Source organism: Mytilus californianus, unplaced genomic scaffold, assembly GCF_021869535.1.
Source record: "Mytilus californianus isolate M0D057914Y unplaced genomic scaffold, xbMytCali1.0.p SCAF_11, whole genome shotgun sequence".
NCBI lineage: Eukaryota > Metazoa > Mollusca > Bivalvia > Mytilida > Mytilidae > Mytilus > Mytilus californianus.
Window position 1 is genome coordinate 5,438,481 of NW_026262593.1, and position 15,076 is coordinate 5,453,556.

The 15,076-nt window shown below is 33.6% G+C and overlaps 1 protein-coding gene across 2 annotated transcripts; it reads left to right on the forward strand.

The window, feature by feature from the left end:
• Positions 1-6,916: 6,916 nt before the first annotated feature.
• Positions 6,917-10,948, forward strand: LOC127719438 (uncharacterized). 2 transcript variants are annotated; one of them, XM_052225535.1, is made up of 2 exons: positions 6,917-7,104; positions 9,663-10,948. In XM_052225535.1, exon 2 carries the CDS (start codon positions 9,663-9,665, stop codon positions 10,728-10,730), a length of 1,068 nt encoding a protein of 355 aa, XP_052081495.1. In that variant the 5' UTR covers positions 6,917-7,104; the 3' UTR covers positions 10,731-10,948. The 2 variants fall into 2 exon arrangements, with proteins under 2 accessions (XP_052081495.1, XP_052081494.1); XM_052225534.1 differs by lacking the exon at positions 6,917-7,104 and adding an exon at positions 7,268-7,364.
• The last annotated feature ends 4,128 nt before the right edge of the window (positions 10,949-15,076 follow it).

A 15,076-nucleotide genomic window follows, 5' to 3' on the forward strand; every position in this document is an offset into this window, starting at 1 on the left:
ACTTATATATAAAGAATGACGAATGTCTGAATGACTTTTAATTGAATTTAAAAATAAAATATATTGAACCATGTATTTATTTATAGAATGACGAATGTTTATTTATAAATTGATACATTCGATTCTACTCAGGCTGTGGTTATTCTATTTCTCCACTAATTTGTTGAAGAAGAAAAAAAACAACGTTAAGACAATTATAATCAATTATCTAAATTATATTAAAGGACAGTCAAATAATAAAAATATATAGATAACATAAATGTTTTAAATTTTGAAAACACATGTACGGAAACAAGGAAGAGGACGTAATAGTCACTTAGTTATCTCTGTTTAAAGTTCAATCTGAATATCTGTCTATAAATTGTGTTCGATAAAAAGATAGACGTCTATATATAAGACTATTTTCTTATTTAATGGCAAAAACAGAACAACCCAGAAAGAACGGTAAACTTTAGTTTCTTATTTTCTTCAGTTCTCTTCGTCATATAATTTTTGAGGACAATTATTTATTTTCTAGAATATTTCGTAACGTATAGTTTCTAACTGACCAGTGGCTAACTAACTAACTAACTAACTATTTATTGTAAAGCAACGCTCAGACACATATATGTGTAACATGAGGTAAATATACAATAATAAACATGATTTATAATACAATGGTAACATTTAAAAACAAAAACAAATAAAAATTCACACAAATCAATATAAGAGCCTAGTGTAAAAGAGGGGGGAGGACACTGACTGATTCCTAGATTGTCCCCAACTCAGTCCACTATTACGCCACTGTTTGTTCTCTGATCAATCCCTGTTTTATAAATCAACAACTGAAACTTTTTTATCATTCAAGTATAAATTTCTTATACATGAAACAACCTATTGGATACCATTGTGGCTGAACTTGATATTAAATTCGCTACCACCATTTATTCAGTTTGGCAATTAAAATAATTCCTTTATACAAATGTTAAGACTAATTGTTACAATTAAATTCGTATAAACGTTCTTTTTTGTTTATATCCTAACATAAATTCTCCAACCAGTAAAAATGTAGATACTATTTTTGTTAAAAAAAAATATAAAAAAATATGTTCGTTTTAATAATGGTATCTTTCTTGTTCGTTTTTTCTTCGTTTTTCAATTTTCTTTGTTTGTCTGTTTGCTGTTGTTGTTTGTGGAGGAATATAATTTGATATTGCTTTCAGTTACAGTAATCATTCCTCAAAACCCATCATTTAGTATCATTTAGCTCAAATAGTATATTTATACAGGTATTATAGAGGGCTATCTGTGTCCTTACTGTAATTGTACCTTATTCCATCTATTGACATTTTACTGATTGTGATTAAAATGGAGAGGATTAAAAACTACCTTAACCAAGCAACATACATATTTCTTGTGACTGTCCCAAGTCAGTCAGGTGGCATATTAATAATTTTTCTATTAAGTAACCTTCTACTGCTTTTCTCGTTTATGTATTGCTGACATATTATAATTGATAGTTTCTATGAAAGATACAGAGTTTAGTATATCATAGAGACATTTGTCTAATAGTTGACCGCAACATAGCTTTTATTGCTCTTTGGTAGTGTTTGTCGATGGGGTTCTGTATCATTTGATAGAAAAAGGAAATGGGGTTTCCATAAATGACAAAAAATCAGTATATGCACAGCCAAAAACCCCAAAAGCAAAGGAACAACGTTTTTATTGCTGTTCTCCATCATTTGTATATACTTATTATCTCTTTTTTTTTTAGCACAATAGTGTTGAAATTGGCGTTAAACACCAATCAATCAATATCTTTTTTAGCACGATAGAAAATATTTAGTGTTACCATATCCATTTAAGACTCGTGCAAATACACATTGTTAGAATTGCAAACAAACCGTTATAAATTACCTATTAACCCAAATAAAACAAAATAGACAATTTTAAGTGGTGAATTAATACAATTTGTAACAATTTTGACATTAACCCGATTCTTTTTTCTTTTATCTTTCTATTTCTATAGATGATAACTGATCGACATAGAACAGAGCTAGCTCAAAACGGTTTCGTCGTTATTGAGAAAGTTTTGACAGAGGAAGAGTGCGAGGAAAGAATTGGAGAATACAAAACGTGGCTACAGCAATTCCGAGGTCCAGGCGAGTGGCCCAAATCTTTAAATTCCCTAATTCGGGTTTATAATGCAGGAAACTTAGAAACAACATGGAAGGTTCGGTTAGCTGTGAAACCAGTTTATGAGGAGTTATGGAAAACACAAAGATTATTATCAAGTATTGAAACGGTGGCAATTGGACGACCACCAGAGGAAGGAGAGGAGGAATTTGTAGTTGAGGGCCAACATTGGCTCCACTGTGATCAAGGTGCAGAGAAATTTGGACTTCATGCTTATCAGGGAGGCGTTTACCTGGAGGCGGCTGAGGAAGATGATTGGACATTCTGTGTTCTAAAAAAGTCCCACAAGTTTCTAGATGACTTTTACGCCAATGATAAGAAAGTTGCCGAACAGAGTGCTCAAGAGCATTTCTTTTCTATTCGTGAGAATGATTTAGAGTGGTTTAAATCTAAAGGATGTGAACTATTAAGAGTTGCCGTTCCTAAAGATGGCATGGTTCTGTGGGATTCTAGACTGATCCATGCCAATGCAAGGCCAGTACAGGGTAGAAAAAATCCCGGTCGTTGGCGATTTACGGTTTTAGTGTGTATGACACCAGCTTGCTGGGCTAATAAAAGCGATTTAGAGAAAAGAAAAGCTGTGTACAAAAGTACTGCCATGCTTTCCCATTGGCCATCACAAGACATCCTTGTTGATATTCAAGGATCAAGTGCACCGCATGAACAAACCAAAAACATAGTATTCCCAGAAAAACTTTCTGGTATTGCAACCACAGCTGAAGTTCAAGAGTTGTGTGGATATAAAGAGTATGATTTCAGCAACGTAAAATCAAATCCAGAAATAAGTTATCCAAAATGGAAACAAATTTTACACAATCCTCCTTCAGAATATTTCAACGACCAAAGATTAGAACCAAGCGAGTCTACACACGACTGGGCGTCTTACTGCATTTTACTTTAATGATGGTTGATAATATGGTAATACAATTGTTAAATACCTTAACTTTGATTAAGTCTAGAAGAGCCAAGTTAATTAATTAGATATGAGTGGCTTTCCAGATCTTAGCCGATCACGAAGAACGAAAATAACCCACCAGGCCCCTCAATAATAATAATGTGTACAGTGTAATTATACTTGCAATTGCTCTGCTCATTGTGGGCGCCATAATTAACAAATAAAACTATTCTATTGATTGTTCTGTATAATGTATGTTAAATGTTGAATTGTAAGCAACAAATATAGATCTTGTTTAATTTATATGCAAGGCAATTCCTCCGTTGTTCGAAATGCCCCTCAAAGGATGCGAGAATAAAGTAGAATCTTAGTACACTCTCAATTAGGATTATTGGAGATGTCTCCCTTACTTGTATATAATCCACCACAGGACAGTCCACATCCCGACACCAAGGAAGTGTTAGTACACCGGGAATTCTGTCAAAATATTGCATACTGTTACCAGAGATATGTCTCTGACCCAACATCAAGGGAGTGTTAGTACATTAGGAATTCTGTCACAATAGTGCATACTGTAAGCAGACATATGTCTCTGACCCAACATCAAGGGAGTGTTAGTACGTCGGGAATTATGTCACAATAGTGCATACTGTTACCAGAGATATGTCTCTGACCTAACATCAATGGAGTGTTAGTACGTCGGGAATTATGTAACACTAGTGTATACTGTAACCAGAGATATGTCTCTGAACAAACATCAAGGGAGTGTTAGTACACCTGGAATTGTGTAACAATAGTGCATACTGTTACCAGGGATATGTCTCTGACCCAACATCAAGGGAGTGTTAGTACACCGGGAATTCTGTCACAGTAGTGCATACTGTTACCACGGATATGTCTCTACCGGTACTTGACAGTTTGTTTATTTCATTTATTTATAAATAGTAAATTCCATTTATCCTATCTAATTGACAAAGTCTCAATTTAAAACATTTCATCTTACGTCTATGAAAATCATTGATAAAGTAGTCGATTGATGCACGCGTGACTTGTCTTGATCGCTGAAAAGCGCAATTTTATCTTCTAAGCTTAAAACAAAACTGTGTGTTAAAGAAATACCACAAATGTTTAGATGAATTCTACGCTAATGATGTCCCTCGAACTGTTGGTATTGTATGTTAATCTTGCGTTTTCCGTGAAGTGTGTTGAGAGCAATATGTGGTCTTTTCTTTTCTTTTTTTCTATTGCCTGTTTGTATCAGATTACAACAGTACAACAATAGCGAGTATCACAAAGATAAGAAAATTTGAAAATTATTGCTTTCTTTATGAAATTTTACAGCAATGTGTCTGTCATGTGTTGTGTGTCGTCTTACTTTGGGAAGAATAATGATGGCTGCAGTTGCCAAGGAAACAGTTAAGGTTGATATCCACTATTGGTTTCAATTAGAATAATAGTTGTTGTTTTTCTAAAAATAAAGATGAATCTCCATGATTTGTAAGTTTCGACTTCGTGGGACCATTTAAATGTATGTAAGTACATAGTTCAAAAGCTATGACTAAAGCGAATTACAGTAGTAGACTGTTGATTAATGTGTGGATAAGATTTATGTGACTAACTGTATGTATTAGTGAACCAACATTGATCAAATAGTGCATTGGGATTATGATAAATGTATGTGACTTAACTGTATGTATTAGTTATCTGATCCATAAAACAGTTCAGTATGATTATGATAAATCAAAAAGATGAATACTACTGATTAGATGATAAGTATTGAAAAGGGATGACTTGCATTAGTATGAAGTGTAAATTAATGCCTATTACCGGCGAGGGTTGGCGCCTTCAAACGAGTTTAACCCCGCCACATTCTGTATGTGCCTGTCCCAGTCCAGAGCCTGTAAATCAGTGGTTGTCGTTTGTTGCTGTGTAACATATTTGTTTTTCGTTCATTATTTTGTACATACATTAGGCCGTTAGTTTTTCCCGTTTGAATTCTTTTGCATTTCATTTCGGGGCCTTTTATAGCTGACTATGCGATATGGGCTTTGCTCATTGTTGAAGGCTGTACGGTGACCTATAGTTGTTAATTTCTGTGTTATTTGGTCTTTTGTGAAGAGTTGTCTCATTGGCAATCATACCACATCTTATTTTTATGTGAGTAAGAATGAACGAATTTAAAATGAATCCAAATGATTGATGTAAGTGAATGCAAGAATACTAATGATTGACACGATCGAAATGAAAATGAATGCTTAATATTTATGTGCAGTAATATATACTGCTATGATGTGTTTGAAGTATAAAATAAGTTTCAATTCTAAATTCTCGTCCTGAACATGCATGAAATAATTGCCACTGGACGTTTAGCAACAAACACTCATCTATCATTCAAACAAAGAATTTAGGGAATATAGTCTGACCTAGTTTTTTTTTCTAGTGCACGCCATCGCAGATTTATACTGGTTCTATCGATTTGTTCGATTATTGGCTTTATTATCATTATTTTTGCAGTAGTATTAGTATTGTAATGTTTGCTGATTGTGAATTGGTTAAACGTTAAAAAAATAATCAAACTTTAAATCAAGTGTTTGCTGTCTGTGAATCGGTTAAACGCATAGAAAAAATAATCGAACTTTAAATCAAGTGTTATTTTGTAATTTGATTATTTCTTAAATATTTTGTTTTACTTCAAGGTTAGGGAGCTACCATTTGATTTTTAGGGGGGGGGGGGGGGGGGGGCTAGGATGAAATTTGAAAAAAATAGGCAGGACAGGAGTTTGGAGCAAAAAAAAAGTCAGGATGACAATTTAGATAAAAAAAGTCAGGATAAACTTTAAAAAAAAGGCAGGACCGAATAGAGTGAAAAATAAAAAGGCAGGACAGAGATTACAACAACAAAAAATGCAGGACAAAATCCCCCCCCCCCCCCATAAAAATCAAATGGTAGCTCCCTTACCATCCCAGCTTTTATAAACATAAATATAGTGTTATATTTCAGATGAATCAATTTAAATAACTTTATCCAATCAAAATGTGTAAGGTTCAATAACAATGACCAGTCCAAATCATTACATTTAATAAGGGTAAATAGTGGAGTGACGTACAAATCAAGAAAAAGGTGCTTATTTTAAGACGTTAATGGACCGGCATAACTGCAGGTTGAAAATGATTTTTTGGCAAAGCCAATACATTAATCTTACTTTTTTACCCGGGCGTAGCCATTTCCTACGGTGCAGTTTTTCATAAAATGGAAATAAAAAGACATGTTGATTTTTTCATTCAAAATGCAACTCGACAAACTGTTTTACATGAATTGAAAACAAAGTACGAATCAGCCACACTGCAGTGTCAGTTTGAAAAAAAAACATTAGGCTTAATAAATCGTTATACGGAAACAAAAAGGGCAGGGAGAATCAAATGTTGGGTTTAGTATTTCACTGATTTCGGAAGCCTTTAAAGCAGCTAACCATGTAAAATATGGATAAATACTGACAGAAATTGAAACTGAAATTGAGACACTAACTAGCAATGAAGACCAAACATTACATGCAGACGCTTCAATAGTTCCAACTTAAACGAGGTTCTTAGAAACAACAAATGGGACTTACCCAACAACATCTGAAATATCTAAAAGTCTACATAATCATTGGCTTTATATGAAAATTTGCTCTATTCAAACTTCATTGCAAAACACACACAGATACAAAGTAAAAGCATTTCCTAAAACCCCGCAAAAAGTTTATTCTGATTGGTTCAGTGGTATCGGCATCAAGTGTTTTAAAATGGACCATATAATTCCCTCACACTATCTCTTTTCACACTTATATATAGAGAATGACGAATGTCTGGATGACTTTAATTGAATTTAAAAATATATGTATTGAACCATGTATTTATTTATAGAATGACGAATGTCTGGATAATGTTTATTTATAACTTGATACACGGGTCGATTCTATCCAGTCTTCGGTTATTCTATTATTCCAGATGAAAAACAACATATTGAAGAAAATTATAATCATTCGTCTAAGGTAAGATATTGCATATATTATAGGACAGTCAAATAATAAATATATATAAATAACATAAACATGATAAATGGTTTAATTTTGAAAACACCATTTACGGAAACAAAACTTTAGTATTAAGGAAGAGGAAGTAATTGTCACGTGATTATCTCTTTTAAAATTTCAATCTGAATGCTATCTAACTAATAATAGACGTCTATATATAAGGCTATTTATATTAAATGTCAAAAACAGAATATTACAACCCAGAAAGATCATTCACGGTAAACTTTAGTTTCTCATTTTTTTTTAGTTCTCGTCGTCATATAATTTGGAACCCCAATTATTTATTTTGCTAGCTTTGTTTTATAAAGTATAGTTTCTTATTGACCAGTGGCGTAAGAGCCTAGAGTAAAGGAGGGGAAGGACACTAACTAATAATTATTTAACTGTTCCCCCCACTCAGTCCACTACCACGCCACTGTTTGCTATCCCTGATCGATCACTGTCCTAAACTTTTTTTTATTCAAGTATAAATTTCGTATACATGATACAACCTATTGGATACCATTGTGGTTGAACTTGATACTAATATCACAACCGCCAATCTATTGGATACCATTGTGGCTGAACTTGATACTGATATCACAACCGCCAATCTATTGGATACCATTGTGGCTGAACTTGATATTAATATCGCAATCACCAACCTTTTGGATACCATTGTGGCTGAACTTGATACTAATATCACAACCGCCAATCTATTGGATACCATTGTGGCTGAACATGATATTAATATCACAACCACCAATCTATTCAGTCTAGTAATTAAAATAATTCCTTAATAAAATGTTAAGACTACTTGTTACAATTTAAGTTCGTATAAACGTTTTTTGTTTATTACCTTACCATACATTTTCCAAACAGTAATAATGTAGATATTAGTTTTGTTAAAAATCTATATTTTTGTATGCTCGTTTAATGGTATCTTTCTTCGTTTTTCTATTTTCTTCGTTTGCCTATTTGCTTTGTTTGTCTATTTTCTTTGTTTGTCTATTTTCCTTGTTTGTCTGTTTGCTGTTGTTGCTTGTGAAGATCTATTCGAGAAAGAAGTCGTTATATTAATTGGCGTAAGATGGTGGTCCTTCATAAAATTTATATAGATACCAATATTAATGCTTATTTAAAGATGACTGACCCAAGGACCATATCAAGGATAGATATATCGGAGTGACTATTTGTCCCACTTTGAAATTTCACGACATTATAATTAATACATATGTATTATATGGTTTTGATTAATTGCTTGAAAAGAAATAATTTTTGAAAGCCTTTCTCTGTAATATTATTTACAAAGCAAACATGTTTAGGAATTGTGCTTTAACTCTATACATCAAAATTTATAGAGTTTTAATTTGCGATTTGAAATGAGATTATTATGTTAAAGCGATTTTATAACATTTATTATTTTCTGTATTACAATGTTGTACAGTTTTTCTTTTGGACATTGCACAGTCACGTTGAGTTTTCGTACACTCTTCATGACGTTACTTTATGAAATCTACACCAAAGTATAGCCGTTAAAGATCGTTAGAGTCCAGGACAGCATATTATCCGTATCATCAAAAGAGGGACGAAAGATACCAGAGGGACGAAAGATACCAGAGGGACAGTCAAACTCATAGATCGAAAACAAACTGACAACGCCATGGCCAAAAATAAAAAGACAAACAGACAAATAATAGTACAGATGACACAACATAGAAAACTAAAGACTAAGCAACACGAACCCCACCAAGTTATGTAATATGATGTTGTTGCTTTCAGTTACAGTGAGCATTAATCAATACCCTGTCATTTAGTATCATTTTGCTCAAGTACAAAATTTATACAGGTATTATAGAGGGTTATCTGTTTCCTTACTTTAATTGTACCTTATTCTATCTATTGACATTTTATTTATTGTGATTAAAATGGAGAGGATTAAAAAATAGCTTAATCAAGCAACATGCATATTTCTTGTGACTGTCCCAAGTTTGTCAGGTGGCATATTAACAATTGTCTTAAGTAACCTTCTTCTGATTTTCTTGTTTATGTATTGATGACATATTATTGATAGTTTCTATGAAAGATACAGAGCCTGACATATCATAGAGACACTTGTCTATTGTTGAAGACTCATGGTTGACCGCAAAATAGCTTTTATTGCTTTTTGGTAGTGGTTGTCGATGGGGTTCTGTATCATTTAATAGAAAAAAAGAAATGGGGTTTCCATCAATGACAAAAAATCAGTATATGCACAGCCAAAAACCCAACAAGCAAAGGAACAACGTTTTCATTGTTTTTCTCCAGCATTTGTATATATTTATTATCTCTTTTTATGCACGTTACAAAATTATTTAGTGTTACCATATTCATTTAGGACTCGTGCAAATACACATTGTTGGAATTGCAAACCATTATTAATTACCTACTAACCCAAATAAAACAAAATCGACAATGTTAAGTGGTGAATTAATACAATTTGTAACAATTTTGACATTAATCCGATTCTTTTTTCCTTTATCTTTCGATTTCTATAGATGATAACTGATCGACATAGAACAGAGCTAGCTCAAAACGGTTTCGTTGTTATTGAGAACGTTTTGACAGAGGAAGAGTGCGAGGAAAGAATTGAAGAATACAAAATATGGCTACAGCAATTCCGAGGTCCAGGCGAGTGGCCCAAATCTTTAAATTCCCTAATTAGGGGTTATAATGCAGGAAACTTAGAAACAACATGGAAGGTTCGGTTAGCTGTTAAACCAGTTTATGAGGAGTTATGGAAAACACCAAGATTATTATCAAGTATTGAAACGGTGGCAATTGGACGACCACCAGAGGAAGGGGAGGAGGAATTTGCAGTTGAGGGCAAACATTGGCTCCACTGTGATCAAGGTGCAGAGAAATTTGGTCTTCATGCTTATCAGGGAGGCGTTTACCTTGAGGCGGCTGAGGAAGATGATTGGACATTCTATGTTCTAAAAAAATCCCACAAATTTCTAGATGAATTGTACGTCAATAATAAGAAAGGTGCCGAACAGAGTGCACAGCATAATTTCTTTGATATTCGTGAGAATGATTTAGATTGGTTTAAATCTAAAGGATGTGAACTACTCAGAGTTGCCGTTCCTAAAGGTGGCATGGTTCTGTGGGATTCTAGACTGATCCATGCCAATGCAAGGCCAGTAAAGGGTAGAAAAAATCCCGGTCGTTGGCGATTTACGGTTTTAGTCTGTATGACACCAGCTTGCTGGGCTAATAAAAGCGATTTAGAGAAAAGAAAAGCTGCGTACAAAAGTGCTGTCATGCTTTCCCATTGGCCATCACAAGACATCCGTTTTGATATTCAAGGATCAAGTGCACCGCATGAACAAACCAAAAACATAGTATTCCCGGAAAAACTTTCTGGTATTGCAACCACAGCTGAAGTTCAAGAGTTGTGTGGATATAAAGAGTATGATTTCAGCAACGTAAAATCAAATCCAGAAATAAGTTATCCAAAATGGAAACAAATTTTACACAATCCTCCTTCAGAATATTTCAACGACCAAAGATTAGAACTAAGCGAGTCTACACACGACTGGGCGTCTTACTGCACTTTACTTTAATGATGGTTGATAGTTAAATACCTCAACTTTGATTAAGACTAGAAGAGCCAAGTTATTTAATAAGATATGAGTGGCCTTCAAGATCTTAGCCCTTTTAAAAGATTTTTATTAGTTTACTTGATTGTTGAAATGTAATAATAATGTGTCTACTGCAATTATGCTTGCAATTGCTCTACTCATTTGGGGCGTCATAATTAACAAATAAAAATTATATTGATCGTTCTGTATAATGTATGTTAAATGTTGGATTATCAAGGCTGAAGTTTTTCTATCTTTTCCAATAATTTGTTGAAGAAGAAAAACAACGAAAATTGTAATGACTTATTAAATTGCACCAATTATAGAACAGCAAAATAATAAGAAAGTAATAACGTAATTATTTTAAATTTACGAAAACATATATCATCTATTTAAGGTATGATATTGCTTATATTTTCGGACAGTCGAATATTAAAACAAATATAGATAACATAAATATTTTAATTTTGAAAACACCATTTACAAAAACACATATTTAATAGTAAGGAAGAGGAAGTTATTGTCACGTGATTATCTAGTTTAAAGTTCAATCTGAATGCTATCTTATTTCCCACGGAGGAATTTATAAATTGTGTTTGATAAAATATAGATAGACGTCTATATATAAGGCTATTAATGTTAAACACAAATGAGAAGACATGAATAACTCTTAGAAATTCGTGTGGCTCAGTCTTTGGTTTTGTATATTGTGTTATGTATACTGTTGGGTTTTTTTTGTCGGATTTTGATTTTTACCATGGCATTGTCGGTTAGCCTTTGAAAGTCTCTTTTTTTTTTTGCACTCTGAGACCAAATTGAAGCTCTATTTTTCTCGTCACTTTCAGATGATTGTCTATCGGCTTTTCAGTCCAGTCCGACGCCACTGCTTGCTATTCTCGATTGATCCCTGCCATATAAACTGTTTTATGAGTAAAAAAAACCCTGAGTGTTGTGTACAATTCCTTTGCTTTTCGTGAGAATGAAATAGAGTGGTGTAAAAATCAAGGATGGGACTACCGAGAGTTGCCGTTTCTAAAGGTGGCAGGTTCTGTGGGATTCTAGATTGATCAATGCCAATGAAAGGCAAATAAAGGGAAGACCAATCCGATCGTTGGCGATGTACAGTTCTAGTTCGTATAACGCCGGTTATTTCGGCAAATAAAAGTGATCTAGAGAAAAGCTGCGTACGAATGTGCTTCTATGCTCTTCCATTGGCAACACAAGACATTTCGTTTTGAAATTGAAGGACCCAGTGCACCATCTAAACAAAAGAAAGCTATAGAATACCCACAGAACATTCTGGGGTCTTGCAACCACAGCTGAGGTTCAAGAGTTGTGAGGATATAAAGAGCATGACTTCAGCGACGTAAAATCAAGTCAAGAAATTAATTACCCAATTTACAAAATGTTCTTTTTTAATTCAACGACCAAAGATTAGAACCAAGCGAGTCTACACACGATCGGGAATCTGTCTGTGTTTTACTCTTATGCATACTGGTATGCTAAATGTAAATTATTATACAGGTTAAGGCATTGCACAAAATCGGTTAGGTTTTCAAGTATGTAAAAATGTAGATTCTGTAATGAAATGCATCCAATTTTTGAAGAACCCCTCGAAAGTACAGTGAAAACTAAGTGCACACCGTTTTAGGATTAATGGAGATGTATCACTAACTTTAGTACAACCCGCGACTAGGACAATTTCCATCCCACACAAAGGGAGTGTTAGGGGCCCGGTAAGTAGTCACAATAGTTCACACTAGAACTGGAGTTTGAATATATATTAAATAGTAAATTCAGTTTTTCTCTTTTAATTGACCGATGTTCGATTCAAAATATTTCGTCTTTCTCCTATTTAAATTTATGCTAATAGAATAGGATATTGTTCCAGGCGTGACTATTTGGTTCGCAAATTAGAAAATTTTTATCTTCTATTCTTGAATAACGGGAAAGGCGACTGGTGTCCTTAAAACTATTCTCTCTTACGGGACACACAGGTTAAGCATCGGTAATTGCTGTTGTTTGTGTTGCTTTGTCTGTAGTTTTCAGCTGTTTCGTGATTGGTGGGCAATATATTTTTTTTCTTTTTCTTCTGCCCTTCTTTCATTGAGTTGTAATCATACTAAAACTCAACTCTATTTTGACCCTAACAAAGGCAAGTAATAATGTTCAACTATATATGCAGAGTAGAGGACCTCAGATTAAAATCCTCTAACAGAGGAATTATTGTTGTTTTTCCAAAACTATTTATTATAAGTATTGATTTCTCCACAAAATTTATTTAGCTTGAATGAAACATTTAAGGTATCGAAGGTCAGTGACAGAAATCACAAGGTTCGTTAATATAACATAATAAATAGAAAAGTCTTTGTGTAATATTGTTATATATGTTGAAATGTTCTATATAGAAGTTTTTTAAGGAAATGTCAGTTCAAGACATAGCAAAGCATATATACTTGAAGATGCCCCAATAACATAATTGAGTCTCATCGGATAGAAATCGACCTTATCGACCTTATGCAAGTGCACGTATGCATGAATGTGTAAGATTTTGATTGATTTTGGAATATTCAAATACGAAATGAAAGACGAGTTTTTGCTTGTTTTGTATGGTTCTTATAACAACTCAATTTTCAAAGTTACAGACTTTCCGTTAAAATTTTTTAACCCCGAAATAGGTTAACAGATGTATTTATATTCATTTGCATAAGGTCGGTTTTTATCTGACACAACTCAATTGTTACACTGCATAATAGTTTTGGATAAATTGATCCTGATCCACTTCGTCTATTGAAATTTTATTTCTTCAATTGTTCACTATTAAACAAAAAAAACGTTTTGCCAGAAGAGATAATGCAAATATCTTTCAAAACTTTTTTTTTCATCAACGACCCCTTCCCTCTGTTTAACCCATATTTGAACGCTAGGCATGTATGAAAACATAGAAATGTTAGCAGCTAAATAACCAAAAGTGACCTACAAAGAATAACCTTAAGTCAACTGTGTTAAATAAATCAACAGATAATTGATGGAAAAGTCTGTAATAAATCACTTTCCAAGGCCGACTATTTGAACTGCTGATACCCTTAAGTACTAAATCACTCCCCAAGTCCCTGACTACAGTGCTGATGATACCCTCGGGGACTAACAGTCCAGCAGCAGTAATATAGACCTAGTGCTAGAAAATGAAAAGAATACTTTTTATTTGGTGCATTTGAACCTCTTTTCTGTATTGACCTTTATTAGGAACGCTTAAAAACGGGATTTTGAGGTTTCTAATCCGCAATTCAACCTAATGGTTAGTGGTTGTTAGTTGTTTTGTCTGCATAATCTGCATGCTTGCCACATTTAAGTGTAGTTGTTAGCAAGTCGGATCAAATAATCTGCCCCTGATGTATAAAACTGGCAGAGATACATCAAAACAAGTAAGCGCCTTTGATATGGAGACTATCTCTCATTAGATTATTTCCTCATATAGAAGTTATCTCATATTAGCCCTCCTTATGTTCACAATTTTATATATATATATTATACGATATTTCTCCACTCAAGACGGCTAAATTTTCATTTTCAAAACATGAGGCTTGATGTGATGTCCTTGTAGGAAATTCAGAGGAAAGCAAGAACATTAGTTCTTATAACTGAATTTTGTATAACAAGAGTGCACACGCTGAAATGTCTCGCCTTCTTTACTAATCATTGATATTGTGTTGATAGTCCTAAATATAAAGCTTTATTTCAACTGTCACATAAACTTAACATTAACCAAGTAAACTAAACATTGACCAATGAACCATGAAAATGAGACCAAGGTCAGATGAACCATGCCAGGCAGGCATGTACGGCTAATAATTCTTCCATACAACAAATATAGTTGACCTATTGCTTATAGTTTAAGAAAAACAGACCAAAACACAAAAACTTAACACTGAGCAATGAACTGTGAAAATGAGGTCAAGGTCAAATAAAACCTGCACGACTGACATATAGATCATAAAATATTTCCATACATCAAATATAGTTGACTTATTGCATATAGTGTTAGAAAAAAGGCCAAAACTCAAAATCTTAACTTTGACCACTGAACCATGAAAATGAGGTCAAGGTCAAATGACACCTGCAAGCTAGACATGTACACCTTACAATCATTCCATACACCAAATATAGTAGACCTATTGCATACTGTATAAGAAAAACAGATCAAAACACAAAAACTTAGCTATAACCACTGAACCATGAAAATGAGGTCAAGGTCAGATGACACCTGCCAGTTGGACATGTACACCTTACAGTCCTTCCATACACCGATCATACTTGACCTATTGCTT